Below are 17,834 nucleotides of genomic sequence, written 5' to 3' on the forward strand. Positions count from 1 at the left end.
AAATATAACACTTTGAATAATGTATGACACATGGTAAGCATTCCATAAACATTAGCTGCTATTATTATGATGTTACTTTATTTAACATATGAAAACAGGTCTGTAAAACTTAACTAGGTGGGACCAGCAGATGGTATAATGGTTACATCGCTGGACTCCCACATGGCTGACTATGGTTTGAGTCCTGGATTCAGAGGCTTGAAACTCAGGCCAGAAACGTGTGTGTGCATGCATGCCCAAAATCCCAAGAAGAGAATGGAAGAGAAGGGACTGCGGTGTGGCCATGCCCCTCTGGGGGGTGATTTTTCTCTTTCTTTTCTCTCTGTCTCTCTACTGAATGCGTGTGCCCTATAGCAGAAATCTCTCTTAAAAACAAACACACAAAACTTACCTAGGCAAAGAGAATTGTATTGGAATAAGTACTTGCTGGAAAAGTTTTTTCTTTTCCTAGTCCATGAATAAACCAGAAGATTGATATGAGAGAAAATGAGAACTCATCTAGATATCTTGGTGCTCTATGATGAGGGCTCCTGGGAACACCGGTACAAGGAGATACAACACCTGTCTCTGCCCTCGAGGAGACTACAACCCCAGGGGGGACTATATAAAAACCTGACAAGTTAAACAGTAAGAAGCTTTAAAATAACCAGTTAAAGAGAATAATGGATGTCACAAAGCCTTCTGTGATTAGCTGTCAAGTGAGTTGTACAGATGATAATTGTTAAGAATGCAAAGGAAGGTGAGGAATGAATTGGTTCCGTATATTGACAGCTCTTCACATTTACTTAGATAAAATAGATATGCTCTAATTAACAAATTCCTATACTTCGCACTTAGAGCAGCTTAAGTGCATAAAGTCTATACTTGTTACTCAGAGACCTAAACACAGGGGCCAGCAGGTGGTGTAGTAGTTAAGGGGCTGGACTCCCACACGGTCGACCATGGTTCAAGTCCCAGACCAAGTCCCGGACCTGGTGGCTTGAGAATCATGGCGGGCTCATGTGCATGTGTGCTCAAAATCCCAGGAGGAGAATGGAGGAGAAGGGATTGAGGTGTGGCCATCCCCCAGGAGGTAATTTCTCAAAAACCTTAAAAAGAAAAAAAAGCTAAGCACGGTTATCATATGATCCAGCAATTCCATTCCTAGACGTGTACTTAAAGGAGCTGATAGCAGGGAGGCAAATGAATATTTGTAGGCTGATGTTCACTGCAATGCTATTTCAACAGCCCAGAGGTGGAAACAACCTAAGTGTCCACCAGCAAATGAATGGACAGGGCCATCAGGTGGCATGGAGATTACGGTAGCTGGATCTCACGTGGCCAACTGTACGGTTTGAGTCCTGCACCTGGTGGCTTGAAAATCATGCCAGGAGAGTATGTGTGTGTGTGCCGAAAACCCGGAGAGAAGAATGGAGGAAAAGGGATTGCGGTGTAGCCATCTCCCTGGGAGGTTACTTCTTTCTCTCTCTGTCTTCTTCGTGAGTGCGTGTGAACTATAGCAAAATAAATTTTAAAGAAAGATGAAAGGATAAACAAAACTGAAGTTCTGATACATGCTACAATATAGTATTAAATAAAATGAACCAGCCACAAAAGGACTAATATTGTGTGATTCCATATGTATGAAATATCTCGAGGGACCAGCAGATGGCATAATGGTTACGCTGCTGGACTCCCATGTAGTTGACTGTGATTTGAGTCCTAGACCTGGTGGATTAAAACTCATGCCAGGCGTGTGTGCGTGCATGCATGCCCAACATCCCAAAGGAGAAGGGAAGAGAAGAGACTGTGGCACAGCCACCCCCCCTCGGGGGTGAGGTGATTTCTTGCTTTCTGTCACTCTGGTGAGCACATGCGCTCAATAGCAAAACTCTCTCTTAAAAATTTTTTTTAAAAAAGAAAGAAATATCTAGAACAGACAAATTCATAGAGACAAGAAAGATTCGAGGCTACCAGAGGTTGGGGGTGGCAGTGGTAAGGAATGAGAGAAAGGGGAGTTACTACTTAATGGGTATAGTTTTGGTTGGGGTGATGTAAAAATGTAAAAAACTGATCACAGCAATGATTGCGCAACACCATTAATATAAACAATGACACCAAGAAAACCATGGAGCTGTGCACATTCAATTGTATCTCAGTTAAGGAAAAACCCCATAGGGTCATTTAGAAACAAAAAGCCAAATGGAATGCCCTGTGGTGGCTGCAGCAGGACTCAGCAGGCACCTAGAGGGGAGCGGGGAGGGACTGAGACTTGGCACTAGAGAGTGGGTGCCAAGAAAAGGCCCCTGAGCCTGGAAAGCAGGGAGAAGCAATCCTAGCCCAGGAAGAAGAGCAAGGCATGGAACTCTCAGTGGATAGGGTCCATAGGGAGCGGGAGGGAGGAGGAGAGCTGCAGTAAGAAGACAAAGACAAGAGAACCTGCAGCTGTCTTCTCTGCTGTGGGATGGGGCGGGGTGAGTGAGGGGCTAGACTGGTCTGTGCAGAGTCTGGTGTGGGATCAGATGTTACTGAAGGACCCCACTCACCCTGTACCCTTAGAAAGTGCTCCCAGAGCCAGGGACAGAGCTGGGAGGCTGCGAGGGGATGCAGGAAGACAGCCCTGCCCTGCCCTTCACTCTCGGCCTTGGCCACAGACACTGCTGTGTGATGAAGTGACATCCATGCACAGTGGCTCCTTTAGCCACTTTATGAAATGCAGACATGTTGTTGCGTGTGCACATTCTGTGGGTGGGGGACCCCACGTGAAGACAGGCTGGCTCCCAAGTGTATCCCGAGAGCCTGGGTAACTTCTAACGTCCATCTAGCTCCAACCTGCTCTGAAATCCACTGACAGAGATTACTAGGAGGCCAACGGTGGGGCAGAGATAACAACACTTGTGAGGCCGACTCCATGGGAAGTTCTGGGTTTGTACCTGGAGACCTCCCTGAGTTCGCTGGGCACATACCAGGGGTGGATCACAGCAACGAGAAGTGACACGGGTGTGGTCTCTGTCCTCTGTTTCTCTATGTCTCTGTCACTTTTGCTCATTTTTTTTAAAAAAGATAAGTAAAGACATCTCAAATTATGTACTATTTGGTGTCCTCCAAATCTGGAGGGGAAATACATCCCTTTAGCAGATGTACCTCACACAAACACTCAGTCTGGCCAATTCTGGATCATATCTTCTTAGGTTCTGAGTAGATTAGAAAATGAGCACTTTTCTTAACAAAAGGGGCTGGCCCTGTAGCACAGTGGTTAGGTGTTGTGAAGAGGAAGCCAGGTCCCAAATGGCTGATCTGCCAGGGCTCCTGGCCCTGGCAACTTGAAGAAACTGGCTGGGTATGCGTGCGTGCCAGGATGGTGAGCGGCTGGAGAACTGGGGGACAAGGGCTCTGTGTGACCAGGCCTATTTGGCGGGAGAGCTCTGCTCCTTCCTTTTCTCTCTGGCTGGCTATTGTGTGTGCTGACATTAAAAACAAAACCCAGGGACCAGCAGTTAGCATAATGGCTATGTCGCTGGACTCCCATGTAGTCGACCGCAGTTCGCGTCCCGGACCCAGTGGCTTAAAACTCACGCCGGGCGCGTGTGCGTGCGTGCCCAAGATCCCGAGAGGAGAACGGGGGAGAAGTGATTGCGGTGTGGCCATCCCCTCTGGGGGGTATTTCTCGCTTTCTGACTCTCTGTCTCTCTCAGTCTGTCTGGCCAGCACACACGCCCTATAGCAAAAACCTCTCCAAAAAAAAAGAAGAAAGAAAAAACGAAACCCAAAAAACCAGACCCAAGCAAACAAAACATAAACACAACATTGATTTTGGCCAGACTGTAATCTGTCCTCAAATAAAATCCAAACTGGGCTCATTTGGAATTCTTCACTTAGATTTGTAAACTGAAAAGCTGCAGTGCAGTGTAAGGCCCTGCGTGTCAGCATCTTGCAATCTACCAGCGTGTGGGCTCGAGCGCCTCGTGGGTCCTGTCCTTGTAGTGGGGAACCCCTACACCGACTGAGCAAATGTGCTCAGCACAGCTCCATGCTGAGTCACCTACGTCGTGGATTTACATGTGACGGGTTCAGAAAAGGTGAACTAAGTTGATAGCTCTGTTTAAAGTGCCTTCCGTTGTTAGAAAGCTCCATGCTCCACCTGAATACACCGCAGAGTGGAGGACGAATGAAGCCGTTCAACGAGTCGCTTTAAAAACGAGCCACATTCGAGATGGCTACTGCGAATTCCTTAGGCTCGTATATATTGAGCCTCCTGGGATTCATTCCACTATTACGTCTAACTATTATTGATAGCTTATCAATCCCGTTAGGAGCTGAGGTTAATGGAAATGAGAGTGACAGAAATAGAATGAGCAATATCCGCTGAAACGGCCTTGACAGAAAGTCACTTCTGCTCCAAGAACAAAGCGTTGGACATCACGACGGCACTGTGTTGTCATAGCAACAGATGATTTTCATCATTTTAAGATGAGAAAAGAAACAAGGTGCTAAGATGTGGAAAAATCAGCCCCAACAGAGCAAATGTGGCTGGCGGATCGTATACGAAGCTGTGAGCCCTTCCCTGCAGGGTCCTATCTGGAGTGTGTTTCTGATTCCTGTTTGCTAAGCTCAGTCAGTTTCTTCCTTCAAGAACAGGGTCAAAACCTATCTCTTCCAAAACACCCTCTGCGATGTCTCTGATCTCTCAGTCCAGGCTGCATGTGCAAAGTACTCTTCTATTGCTACGACGCTGGTTACTGAATCCAGGCACCGTTTACTGGAGGTGCAGCAGCTACTGTTCAGTGCTCTGTTTTCCCCTTTAGTCACGGAAAGACCTGTGGTAAAGAGCAGTGAGCTTCCGATATGGAGAGCAGGGGTCCTGTGCATTCGAACCCGGAGCCTGCATGCTCGGTCATGTGCTTGCGATCTCTGACCGCCAAGTGAGGTACCCAGCAAGCGCTAAAAATATAAACAAACGGCAACGCCTCCTTCTGGCTCCTTCAGGGCCACACGCAGTCACAGGGGTCTCTTCTAGGTACGGGGCAGGAGACGGTTCACCCGTAGAGCTTCCCAGCAATAAATGAGAGCTGCCAGCCTGGTGACATGCCGGGGACACGCTGCGTGCTGTGCTGTTCCCACGCTCCTCCACCCTGAACACCTGGCTGACTGCTTCCTTATGACTTCTGACTTACATCCACATTTTACTACGGCACGGACCTTTCATTCATACTGCACCCACGTCCATACATCTGCGCATACGTCCCTGTGTGTGTCTCCATGGGCACATAAACACGCATTGCCGTGAAGGTCATCTTTTACATGACTACTCTCTGAAGAAGTCAGAAACAAGGGCCTGGCAGGAGCCATGAGACAACCCACCCTCATCCCATCAGCTGCAGCAGAAGAAGTTGTTCGTTCTCCGTCCCCCTCTCTCTGCAAGGCAGCCCCCTCTTCCTCGCCAGCCCAAGAGTCCGACTTGTCTCTCCTGACCACCATAGGTCCATCTGCGGACACTGCCTGCCCTGTGTACCCATCTCTCCTGCCCCTCCTCCCTCTTCCCTGCAGAAGGCACTGGGGGACAGTAAGCAAGCCAGGCAGCCATGACACAGCAGGGCTGATGCAGGAGGACTCACAGCTGGGGGAGAGCAAAGTGCAGCCCTGACCACTCGACTCCACCCAGTGCAGTGTCTGCGTGGGGTCCTTCTTAGATAGGGTCTCAAGCTTCCTGCCTCAGCCTCCTGAGTAGCCGGGACTTATAAACCTAAAGCTGAGCCTAGGCTCCCCAGGTGGCCCGAGCAGCCAAGTCCAGTGCGCAGGGCTGCGGTGGGCCCGGTGGAGTGTTGGAACAATGGAGACCTATAAAGAGGGTACAGCGAAGCTGGCTGGGCAATCGCATGAGAGGAGTCCCGTGACTGAAATAGCTTTCACACTCTGGGAGGGTGCTCTAACTTAAACTGGGAAGCAACAAGTCTCCTCACATGATGCCACGTGTCTGGGCTCCCCTGTTCCTTGCTCAAGCTTGAACCACATACCCCAGGAACACAGCCAACGTTGGCTCAAATAGCTTCTTAATAGCAGGAGCGAAGCGAGCTATACGGTCACAGGTGGCAACGAACAGTAATTTTGCTTTGGGTTGCTTCTTGCCTGTGCGGTAATAAATGAGTGTGTGTGTCCCCCTCTGTTAAGTGGATGTGAATTTTTCAGGCCAAAGTCTTCTGAGGGCAGTGTATCAGTTTCCAGACCGTGCCTTATTTATTGGGTCACCAGGAAAGTCACGATGCAGTTTTGCATAGAAAAACATAGCAAAATATGTCCTGACGATCTGATATAATTTGTTGGAGATCTAGCAACTCCCTTGGGTCTAGAAGGTGGGTCACTTGTCTCGCGTCAGTGGTGGAGGCACTGGAGGGGATGCCACCCCTGCGAGCATCATTTGCCCCTGACTCTTGCTGAGGCTGGGCTGTGTTAGGGGAATTCACCAGCATTTTGGCAAAAGCTACGAGGCTGGTGATGGGAAGCAAACTGCTAGATCTGGGGTAAGTGGCAGACAGGAAATGGGGGGAGGGGACACACAGGACCAGAATGAGACGCTCCTGGGCGGAGAGATCAGATCGGTGGGGGGAACAAGGACCTGCTGGCCCTGACTGTAGATTTTTAAATGGTGTTTGCGTCTTTGCAATTATCACAAAGGACTGTGCAAGGCTGTTTGTCCTTTCTTAGGACACGTGCTACGAATGATGGACAGGCTGTTCCAAGCCAGGGGCAGGCCTGGGGGGTGCCTTTTTCTTCATGAAGGGACTACTGAGCCCATGTGAAGACTGAGCCCCAGTATTATCAGGTAAAGGAAGGAGACTCTGGGAGGACGGAAACATTGATTCAACCTGAAGCTGGAGTCAAGAAGGGAACCTGAGACGATCCTAAACAGGTCGATGGGGAGTAAAGCAGCACTGGCCCGCAAGCCTGGGAAGCACCAGGTCTGCTCTCACCAACCAGTGTACCCCCTGCGCCTGGCACAATGTGAGCACCAGACGGGCTCCACTGTGTCCTCTGAAACACACCACAGAGCAGTCAGGCCGAGCCAAGCCACAGGCAAGGAGGGCACTCCAATGAGACCCATGCCGGCCAATCTCAAAAAACTCCAAGCCTCTGGAATGTATTATAAAGAAGGGCGGGCAGGTGCTGGAGCAGTGGTAATGGAACGGGACCCATCAGCAATGGAAAGGTCTTGGGTTTGAGTCTCGAGGTCTCCCTGGGCACGCCAGGCAGCATGCACACGCCTGTGATCCGGGCTGGCTGGGACTGGAATTGGATCGTGGTGTGGCCATCCTGCTGGGGTTGCCTTTTGCTCTGTCTCTCTCGTGGAATATACAAATAACTTAAGGAAAAAAAAAAGATGGGAGTGGGTGCCCCATGCAGGATTAGCTCTAATGAGAATGTTTTAATCAGCCTGTCTATACATTTGGTAATGATTTCAAGCGTGAGAATTTATCTAATCAAAAAGGTTTGTGATTACTAATTAGTTACATTGTATCCAATCAGGATTAATAACTTGGGCCTAACTGGGAGTGCTATGCTTCACATCTGGGGGGCGGGATGCACGGTGCCTGGCAGCACTGGCCTTGGGACTGGCAGGCCTCCCACCCCAGCACTTGTCCCAGGACCAAAAAAAGCAAGAGACTTGGCTGATGAGACCCCGAGGCTACTCGGGGATCCAGAGATGAGAGGACAGGCTGTTCTGAGGGGTTCATAAGGTTGCGCCATCCGAGCTGAGTGGCTTGTGCAAAAACCACATCTTGTTGAAGGCTGTCTGGAAAGTGTAGAAAAAGAGGCTCTGGCGCCAGGGTGAACAGTCTTGGAAATATAATAAATATTACTTCCCTTTCCCCAGGAAGTCCACAGAGAGTAAAATGAATTATTACTGCTTTGGAATAAACAGTAATGCTCTCTGGGTGAAGAGCCAACTGGCAGTTTGAAAGATTGAGTTAATCAGACACAGGGAAATTTCTGATTAATTGGACAATTACTTCGAATTCTGAGCAAGCCCAGGCAACGTTGCAGAAATACCCTGACCAACTGGGAATAAATTCAATAGCCCGAGGCAGGAATTTTTAAGCTTATAGGGGTTGAAATACACTGGCATTGTGGGCCTGGTTTTTATGGTCTCAAGTTCCATAAATGCATGGGGCCTGCAACTATGTTTGAAGACTAAAAAATAATTTTTGGTTTTGAATAATTATTAAAAATCTGTTTGATATTTTCTTGAAATAACGTGAGGACTTTAGGACAAGGCAAAACGTAAATTCAGGACTCAGGAGAGAGGGACTGTCATGTGTGATGATGCAGCATGGCCCGATATGTGGACGGCTGTCGCCGTGCGTGAACCGGCCACGCGATGCACCCGCGTTTGGCACCTTCCTGACAGTCCGCGGGAGGAGCTGCCTCACCTGGTGGGTGCATGTTTTTGTTCCTCCTCCTCGTCTGTGTCGCTGCTGATGGTGATGACGCTGACTGTGGGGCTGGGGGTGTCGGGGATGACAATCGTCTGCCGCTGCCGCTCCCTGGTTGTGCTGGAGGCCACGTCGCCCCACCCGCAGGTGACTGACGTGCTGCAGGCTGGGCTGTTGTGCGCCATGGCGCAGCGGGGGGGTGTGTTCTCCTTGACGCGCTTGGACCGCTGTGGGGAGCTGATGGTCTGGGAGGAGGACACCTCACAGGTGGACACGTTTCTGTAATGACAAAAACCACATACTTAGTGGGGCAGGGCAGACCCAACGGCTCCTCCCAAGGAGCCCAACTACCTAGAAACACCAGCTTTGCCAAAATTCCCCAAATAAAAGTTAGAGGGTCAGGCTACCCCATAGCATAGTGGGTAAGGGAGCTAGATCCTACAGAGCAGACTGGTTTGAATCATGGCCTTGGCAGCTTGAAAAATAAGCTTGGCTCATGCATGCCCCAAATCCTAATAGGGAGAAATGGAGAAGAAGGGATGGTGACATCACCATGCCCCGTTGAGGGGGATTTTCTCTCCCTCTGTCTCTCTCTCTGGTGAGTGTGAGTGCCCTCTGGCAATTAAAAAAAGAAGTTACAATTAGACTCAATCCGTAGCTGAAAAAGTGGCTGCCTCGAGACCTTTCGGTTAGCGGCTACACAGGCAGGACAGCAGTCCGTCTCGGGCTCGGGTTTGGCTCTGGGACTCAGAAGCAGTCGGGGCTATCGGAAGGGAGAGGTGCGCCCTGGACTGGACGGTCCTGCAGGGGCAAGGTAACCTCCAGGATGTGTCTGCCACGAGTCTGTGGGCAAGGCCCTGCGTCTGAGCTCTGCCTCGTCTTTTCCCCAGCGTACCTAAATCTGGTTTTGGGGGAGGGGTGGTGAAGAAGGTGGAAGCCGCCATGTAAAGCTCTGATTTCTTGGCTAATTTTTTTTTTTTAAACCATTTACTAACTAAAATATTTATTTCTTAAGAATTTCTAGATCTGAAAGACCTAACCTTGGTAACCCGTGGTCCAGCTTTCCTGCCTTCCTCCCTGGGAAAGCAACGTGGCCATTAGAGTATTTGCGTGTGTATGATTTTTAAACATCCCAAAGTGATTTTTCTGGACTTGGACCCATGAGCCTCACGGAAGGCTCATCAGTCTGAACTGTAACAAAAAATAGTGGGGAGGGGCAGCAGGTGGCATAGTGGTTAAGGCTCCAGACTCCCACATGGTCGACCTCGGTTCAAGTCCTAGACTTGGTGGCTTGAAACTCACACCAGGCGCATGTGCATGGCCAAAATCTTGAGAGGAGAATAAAAGAGAATGGACTGTGTGTGGTGTGGCCATCCCTCACTTTCTCGCTTTCTGTCTCTCTGTCTCTCTTTTCAGCAAGCGCTTGTGCCCTATGGCAAAAATCTCTCAAAAATAAAAAGTTAGAGAAAGTACAAGTAGAAAAGCAAGTTTAAAAGAGACCTTTTAATCTTGCTTATTGACTTAAAATTCCTTATTAAGTTAGCCAACATGATTTCTGGTAACTTAGGGGGAAAAAAATACCTTCTTTTATTTCCATCAAACCTTCATTGACCCATGGGAACCAGCAGTTAGCGTAATGGCTATGTCGCTGGACTCCCACGTAGTTGACCGCGGTTTGCGTCCTGGACCTGGTGGCTTAAAACTCACGCCGGGTGCGTGTGAGTGCATGCCCAAGATCCCGAGAGGAGAATGGAGGAGAAGGGATTGTGGTGTGACCATCCCCCCTGGGGGGTGATTTCTCACTTTCTGTCTCTGTGTCTATCTCTGTCTGGTGAGCACATGCGCCCTATAGCAAAAACCTCTCAAAAAAAACCCCAAAAAAAACCTTCACTGACCCCACAAGTATTTATGTAGACAGCGACAAAACCAATGTATAATGAAACTCAGACTCTTCCATGTTTTTAGAGACTCTAGCACCTCCTAGCTACAGAGATGGCAGTAATAGGAAGACAATCTGAAAGGTGGATTTTAAAAATTTCTGTCTAGCCGATTATCAGCCACATGACTTGTTCCTTTCTGGGTGCTGGTAGGAAGTTTTACTGATAGGAGCTTTGCGTTGCTTGTACTTAGAGTAACCCGTGTGTTTGTTATTGCTGATACTGTAATTCGGAGGCCCTGTTGTCACTCTCCCAGCAGCGTATCTCCACTTGGCAAGGTTAAAAAGAATGGCTGGCCACAGTAAGGAAGAGCCTTTTGGTCTTTCAGACTGTTCTGCCTAAGGCACTGGTCTTAAAAATAGACAAACACATATTTTATCATAATGATAGGGATTTTCAAAAAGAACTATTTATTTAATTTTATTTATTCATTTACTTATTTTAATTTGACCAGCCACAGAGATAGAGTGAGAAAGAGAAAGGGAGCGAAAATGAGACAGCAAGTCACCAGGTCCGAGACTCGAACCGTGGCCAGCCATGTGGGGTGTCCAGCGCCTTAACCACTACGCCATCTGCTGGTCTTATGATATGGATCCTGAGATGCATGGCAATGAAGCCATCTAGGTGTGAGTGGGAGGCTAAGAGCTCTTCCTGCCCCTACTCAGTCAAGGTACCCCGATGAGGCTAGGCTCACTGCTGGGAACCAAGGCGGTAGGCTTTGTGGTCACACAGCCTAACAGTGACCTGGCGGTGCTGTCACAGGACTGCCAAATAAAAGCATTCTGGAGGACTGCCACCAATTTCAGATGGGTTTTCCTGAGTCGTCTGAAATGCTCAAATAAGGAACCTTGAGGAAGGACGATGCCATGAAGTCAGCTCGTGCAGTAATTTTTGAATGAGAATGAAAAAAGGCAGGCCTAATTTTCTGGCACCTGGGTATGAGGAAGAAGAAAAGCAAAATCCACCTGACATTTTACATACCAGGCTGCTCCCAGTATATGACCTGTCCCAGATAAGCACTCCAAGCCACTGCCTTTTTTTTTGAGAGGTTTTTCGCTATAGGGCGCGTGCGCTCACCAGACAGACAGAGAGAGACATAGAGACAGAAAGCGAGAAATCACCCCCCAGGGGGGATGGTCACGCCGCAATCCCTTCTCCTCCATTCTCCTCTCGGGATCTTGGGCATGCACGCACACGTGCCCGGCGTGAGTTTTAAGCCACTGGGTCTGGGACGCGAACTGTGGTCGACTACGTGGGAGTCCAGCGACATAGCCATTACGCTAACTGCTGGTTCCCCAAGCCACTGCCTTTTCGAAGAATTGTGAGGAGTAATTCTGCAGCCTCATGACCTTGAGACAGACACACAGACACAGGCGCACACATGTACTTTAAAAAGTTCATGGAGGGGTCAGCAGCTGGCATAGCAGCAAAGGCGCTGGATTCCCACATGGCCAACCATGGTCTGTGTCCTGGACCCAGGGGTTTGAAAATCACGCTAGGCGCATGTGTGTGCACATTCCCCCTTGGGGGGGGGGCGGTGAATTCCCATTTTCCCTCTCTCTGTCTCTTTCCAGCCAACACATGCACCCTATGGCAAAACAAAACAAAACAAAACAAAACACAACCTTTTTTTTTTTTTTTAAAGAGAGATTTTTGCTATAGGTGCATGCGTTCACTGGGAGAGACAGAGAGAGCGATAGAAAGCGAAAAATCATCCCCCGGGGGAATGGCAACACCATAATCCCTTCTCTATTCTCCTCTCGGGATCTTGGGCACACACACGTTGCGCCCAGCATGAGTTTTAAGATGCCAGGTCTGGGACTCAAACCATGGTCGACTACGTGGGGGCCCAGTGCCACGACCATTACGCCATTTGCTGGTCCCCCAAAAATATCTTAAAAAAATTATGGAGAAATAGAATGAAAAATTAATGAGTTTATTTTGGTGCAAAAAATTTTGACACTCATGTAGTTTTTGACACCTCTGAATAATACAAATATCTCATGAACTCTTTTTTTTTTAGGTGAGACTTTTGCTATAGGGCACATGCACTCACTGGAGACAGAGAGACAGAAAACGAGAAGTCACCCCCGAGGGAAGATGGCCACACCACAATCCTTCATCTTCCATTCTCCTTTTGGGATCTTGGACACAAAGACACAAACACCCAGCGTGAGTTTTAAGTCGCTGTGTCCAGGACTTAAAACTCAACTACAGGGGAGTCCAGGAATGTAACCATTATGCCAGCTGCTGGTCCCACATCTCATGAACTTTTCGAAGACCTCTTTCATGTGTGTGCAGTGCACATACGTGTATGTAATTTCTTTTGGAGGAGAGACTTGGAAATTTCTCTATTTTTTAAAGTCAGATTTATTGAGCTATAATTAACTCTGTCAAATTCTCCCTTTTGAAGAGTTTGATGAGTTTTGACAAAGTACAGTCATAAACCTCCACCACATCCAGATGCAGAACTTCTTCATCACCGGAACAAAGTTCTCTCAGTCCTTCCTACTCAGTCCCCTACTCTCTTCCAGGTGTCTGTCCACCCTGAACTGATCTCCATCTCTGTGTTTTGATTTTTCCAATCTGCCACATAAATGGAATCACACAGCACATAGTCTTTTGTCAATCCCTAATTTTTTGAGTCCAGCGAGATGAAACTGGATTTAAAGGACATGGGCGAGATGAGTGTTCCGTTGGCTGGTACTTGTGATTAACTGAAGTTATTGCTTACATTCAAACAAGCAATTAAGTGAGTTAAATTTTTGATTTTAAGCTTCAAAGACAGTACATTTCCCTAGTATTCTTTAAAAAGTTACTAGGGGGGGACCAGCAGATAACACAATGGTTACATCACTGGATTCCCCTGTAGTCGACCTGGTGGCTTAAAACATGGCGGGTATGTGTGCATGCATCCCCCAAATCCCAAGAATGGAGAAGGGATTGTTCTGTGGCCAACCCGCTGGGGTGTGATTTCTTGCTTTCTGTCTCTCTGGCAAGTGCACGCGCCCTATCGCAAAAATCTCAATTTAAAAAAAAGTTACTATGAGGACCAGCAGATGGCATAATAGTTACGTCACTGGACTCCCATGTAGTCAACTGTGGTTGAGTCCCAGACCCGGAGGCTTAAAACTCATGCTGGGCATGTGCACGTGTGTGGCCATCCCTGGGGGAGTCATTTCTCACTTTCTGTCTCTTTGGTGAGTACACATACCCTAGAGCAAAAAACTCTCTCAGAAAAAACAAAAACAGTTACTATGGTAATTCTTCGCCAAAGTGAAACTTTGCAGGGAAGCGAAGTGTTTTCTAGGGAAGGAGAGAATGACACAGCTTCTTTGCTTGGCCACACTTTAGCCAGGCTTTTGAACCCTCTCCTGGTACCATCTGTGCATTTCCTGACAAAATTCACTGTCTTTTTCTTTTCTTTTTTTCTTTTTTTGTAATCATTGTATTTTAACTTTATTATTATTATTTCCCAATTTGACCAGAGAGATGGAGAGGGAAAGTGAGAAAGGAAGCCACCAGGTCCTTACTTGACCATGTTTGGCCATGTGGGAATCTAGTGCCTTTAACCACCATGCCACCTGCCGCCTGTAAGATCCACTTCCACCAAAAGTCCTAAGACAGTTTGGAAAGAATGTGCCCTTTTGGTATATGATGCCCCAGCTCTTTTTTTTTTTTTTGGAGAGGTTTTCGCTATAGGGTGCATGCGCTCGCCAGACAGAGACAGAGAGACAGAAAGCGAGAAATCACCCCCCAGGGGGTATGGTCACGCTATAATCCCTTCTCCTCCATTCTCCTCTGGAGATCTTGGGCACGCACGCACACGCGCCCAGCGTGAGTTTTAAGCCACCAGGTCCGGGACGGGAACCGTGGTCGACTATGTGGGAGTCCAGCGACATAGCCATTATGCTAACTGCTGGTTCCCATGCTCCAGCTCTTGAATGAGGTTCCTTATCCTCCACCACCACATAGGGGATGACTGCTCACCATGGCCTGTCTGCAGCAAGAACCCTGTTAGTGTGCTGTAGCCAGGACTGCCTTGACCCTCAATGTCTCCTTTTTGTAATTTTCCACCCACTGACTCCACAGAGCTCCTTGACCATCAATTCTCACTTGCCCATACTGTATTGGAGTTGAGAAAGATCTCTCTTCTCTGTCCCAAGACCCCACTGCAGTGGTCTCTGCATCTGTCGTGATGGTCCTGAATGAAACCTTCCTTTGAAGATACCTGCGCTTTGACGCGTATCACTGAACTAATGGGAGAGAAGCTCTCGACACCAAGCACGTGGCTCTGGAGCCTCCAGCCGAGGGCGCCAGCAGGACTAGGACGAGGAGGAGGCAACAGGCAGGGCTGTGCTTGCAGAGCCCGGCCCGCGACCTGCCACCCCGGGCCAGTCCACGTGGTATGGGCGGTCCCAGCTACTCAGGAGGAGTCGCTGCTCTGGTCTTACGCTCGGGCCGGAGCCCCCACGAGCTGCTGACATTCCCCATCCTAAAAGGTGTTTTGCTCTCTTCCTGGTAGTCTTGCCACTCACCTCACAGAGGACTGGTGCTGTTTACTCTTCCGGGAGGACGTGGTGCTGGTTGGCTGCTGCCGCATCACGTGGGCCACACCCACGTTTAAGGGCTGGGCTGCTGGCAGGGTCACATGACCGGTCAAGAGCGCTGGCTGCTGCATGATAGGATTGTAATGGCTGCCGTGAGCGTGCGTGTTCCTGAAAGGGAGTCAGAGAAGGATGCGTTAGTGGCTTCCCAGTTGCCCAGCAGGGTCAGCAGGTGGCATGGTGGTTAAGGTGCCGGACATTCCCACATGGCTGATCACGTTTAAGGCCTGCCCCTGGTGGCTTAGTTTCTCACTTTCCCTTGGTTGCTCTCTCTCATTTTGCCCCTCTCTAGTCAAATTAAAATGAAATAAATGAATAAATAAAACTATATATGTGTGTGTATGTGTGTGTGTGTATGTATATGTATATATATATATAAAATATCTTTTAAAAGCCCAGCTTTTAAAAGAGAATGCTGTCTCCAGGAATAGCTCACTAGGCTGAGGTTGCTGAAGACATGAGCCTGGCCAGGTAAGCTCATGGGGGTTCCCAGGAACAGAATAAAGTGCTGTTCTGGCTGAGCGGAAGGACACAACCAGGAGGTGGGTGAGAAGGAGGACTTCCAAGTGGGAAGAACGCCCCCCAAGTGGGAAGAACACGCAGTGTGCAGGCTCAGAGATTTTAAGTACTGGAGAGAGGAGATACATACTCCTTCCAACTTTTAAAGTCCCTGGGCTGATTACGCTGACCAAGAATATGTGTATTTTATTTTAGAATTTATGGAGGGTCTTCAATGTGTTATTTCACTCTGAGGGATGTAGGGCTTCCATTAACGGGAAACCATAGTTTGTGAAAGACAAAACTCTGGAGACCTCGAATCATCCTTTTCTGCAGTTAGCGAGTGTTAGCAGTTAGCGAGTGTTAACATTAAGTTCTTTTGAATTCCCTCCATAGGTAGCACAATGCAGGTCATGCAGTAGCTGATCAATTAAGTTCTTGATTGCTGAACAAAGAGATTGGGAGAAGGTTGACTAGGCAGGACTAGGGTTTGATATTAACCCAAAAGTGGTGACGGAAACATGTCCACAGGAATACTGACAACCTCATCCTGAAAATGGGTTCCATTTGGGCCCATAGCAATGGTAAAGTGCTGATTTGTTGCCTATAAAGCCATTTAACATGTAATTAAAAGGTAAAGGAGAATTCATTTGAATTTTAAAAAATCATAAAGTTGTACATTTGCATCTTGGGGAGAAGAATGAATAAGAAAAAAAGTAGATGAACTTTTATGATTTTGATAGAGCCGTTCAAGCATTTAGATTAGCGGTCTCAAACCTCCCAGCACTAGAGACTGGCCTCATGGAAGACAATCCCTCCATGCCACGGGGGGTGGTTGGTTCTGGGATGACCCAAATGCACCATGTCCAGGTGCACCTCTTGTCCTCCACTGCCACATTGCAACACAGAATAGGATTCACATTCCCATGAGAATCCAATACCACCACTGATCGACAGGTGGCGCCCAAGCAGCAAGGCGAGTAAAGGGGAGCAGCTGCAACACAAAGCCTCACTGGCTTGCTCACCACCCATCCCAGCTGTGCCATGCACCCTGGCTGTGTGGCTTGGCAGACCAGCACCATTGGTGGCGCCATTGGGATTCCTGATTAAGATGGTCTTTGGAAACTGCTGCTATGCCCTCTTTACTTTGTTATTGATGTTTTTCCTGCAGAACTGTGCAGTTCTTTCTCTGGCCGCGGTTCGGTGTTGGTACTTCCCTTCTGTGTATTAGTCATGACTGTGGATATTGTTTGACCCACACATGAAATGGACAGAGACTGGGAAGAATGTGTGTTGGCTTTAGATGTTTCTGTGGTTACCAAGTAAGAGGTGGAAAACGGAAAGGAAGGAGGAAGGAAGAAGACAAAGCTATGCATGCAGGGTCAGCTGGTGGCATGGTGGTGTAGGTGGCTGGATCTCATGTGGTTGACTGTGTGTGGTTCAAGTCCCAGACCCAGGGGCTTGAAAAAAAAAAGTGAGATACATACATGTGTGTGGATGCCCAAGAGGAAAAATGGAGATAGGATTGTGAAATGGCCATTGCCTCCTGAGTAAGGGGAGGAAAAGGGAGGGGGGAGGGGGAGAGGGGTGCTTTCTTTCTTTTTTTTCCTCTCTCTCTACCTCTCTGGTGAGCACAAGTGCCCTATGACAAATATTTGGGGGGAAGAAAAAGAGCGAAAGAATATGCATGCATGAATGAGCATATGAGTATTACTGAAATTAAAGGAGCTATAAATACTGAAAGACAAAGGAAAATGTGAGTATGCACATTTGTGATCTTCTAGGAGAAAGGGGCGCAAAAGAAAAACAACAATTGGTCAGGCAGCTTTCCATTTGGTTTTGGACCCTAATGAGCTGCAGGAGGAAGGGTGGCCTCCCTGAGCATGATGCAGTGGAAGGAGGGTGATAGACTTACTTGGCGCCTGCCTTGTCCGGGGCGTTGCTAGGACGCACGTTAAATACAGCCCAAGGTCTTCATTTAAAGTTCCTAACAAGTCTGTGAGGTAGGCATTAGCACCCCCACTTCACTGAAGAAGGAATTGAGGCTCATAGAGGTTAAGTGACTTGCCCGAGCCACCACTAACCCCAGTTTTCCCTGGTTTCAAGTGTTTCCAAAGAGCAGGGTGGGCCTAGGGGTGCTGTCAGTGAGTGGGGGGTAGAGACAAGCTGCGTGTTCTCATTTTCACTACTCAGAAAATTAAATGGAGGGACCAGCAGTTAGCGTAATGGCTATGTCGCTGGACTCTCATGTAGTCAACCACGGTTCGAATCCTGGACCTGGTGGCTTAAAACTCACGCCGGGTGCGTGTGCGTGTGTGCCCAAGATCCCGAGAGGACAATGGAGGAGAAGGGATTGCGGCATGGCCATCCCCCCGGGGGGTGAT

The 17,834-nt window shown here is 48.4% G+C and overlaps 1 protein-coding gene across 6 annotated transcripts in view; it reads right to left on the bottom strand.

Moving 5' to 3' along the window:
* Positions 1 to 17,834, bottom strand: part of HIPK2 (homeodomain interacting protein kinase 2) — a 246,202-nt gene that overhangs the window by 16,813 nt on the left and 211,555 nt on the right. For all 6 annotated transcript variants that reach the window (XM_027770510.1, XM_027770509.1, XM_027770508.1 and 3 more), the window contains 2 exons: positions 14,884 to 15,063; positions 8,406 to 8,687 (listed from right to left, as the gene is read on the bottom strand). In XM_027770510.1, the coding sequence (XP_027626311.1) occupies positions 8,406 to 8,687; positions 14,884 to 15,063 (462 nt within the window). The remainder of the gene's footprint in view (positions 1 to 8,405; positions 8,688 to 14,883; positions 15,064 to 17,834) is intronic.

The sequence above is a fragment of the Tupaia chinensis genome, unplaced genomic scaffold (genome assembly GCF_000334495.1).
Source record: "Tupaia chinensis unplaced genomic scaffold, TupChi_1.0 Scaffold000140_1, whole genome shotgun sequence".
In the NCBI taxonomy this organism is placed as follows: domain Eukaryota; kingdom Metazoa; phylum Chordata; class Mammalia; order Scandentia; family Tupaiidae; genus Tupaia; species Tupaia belangeri.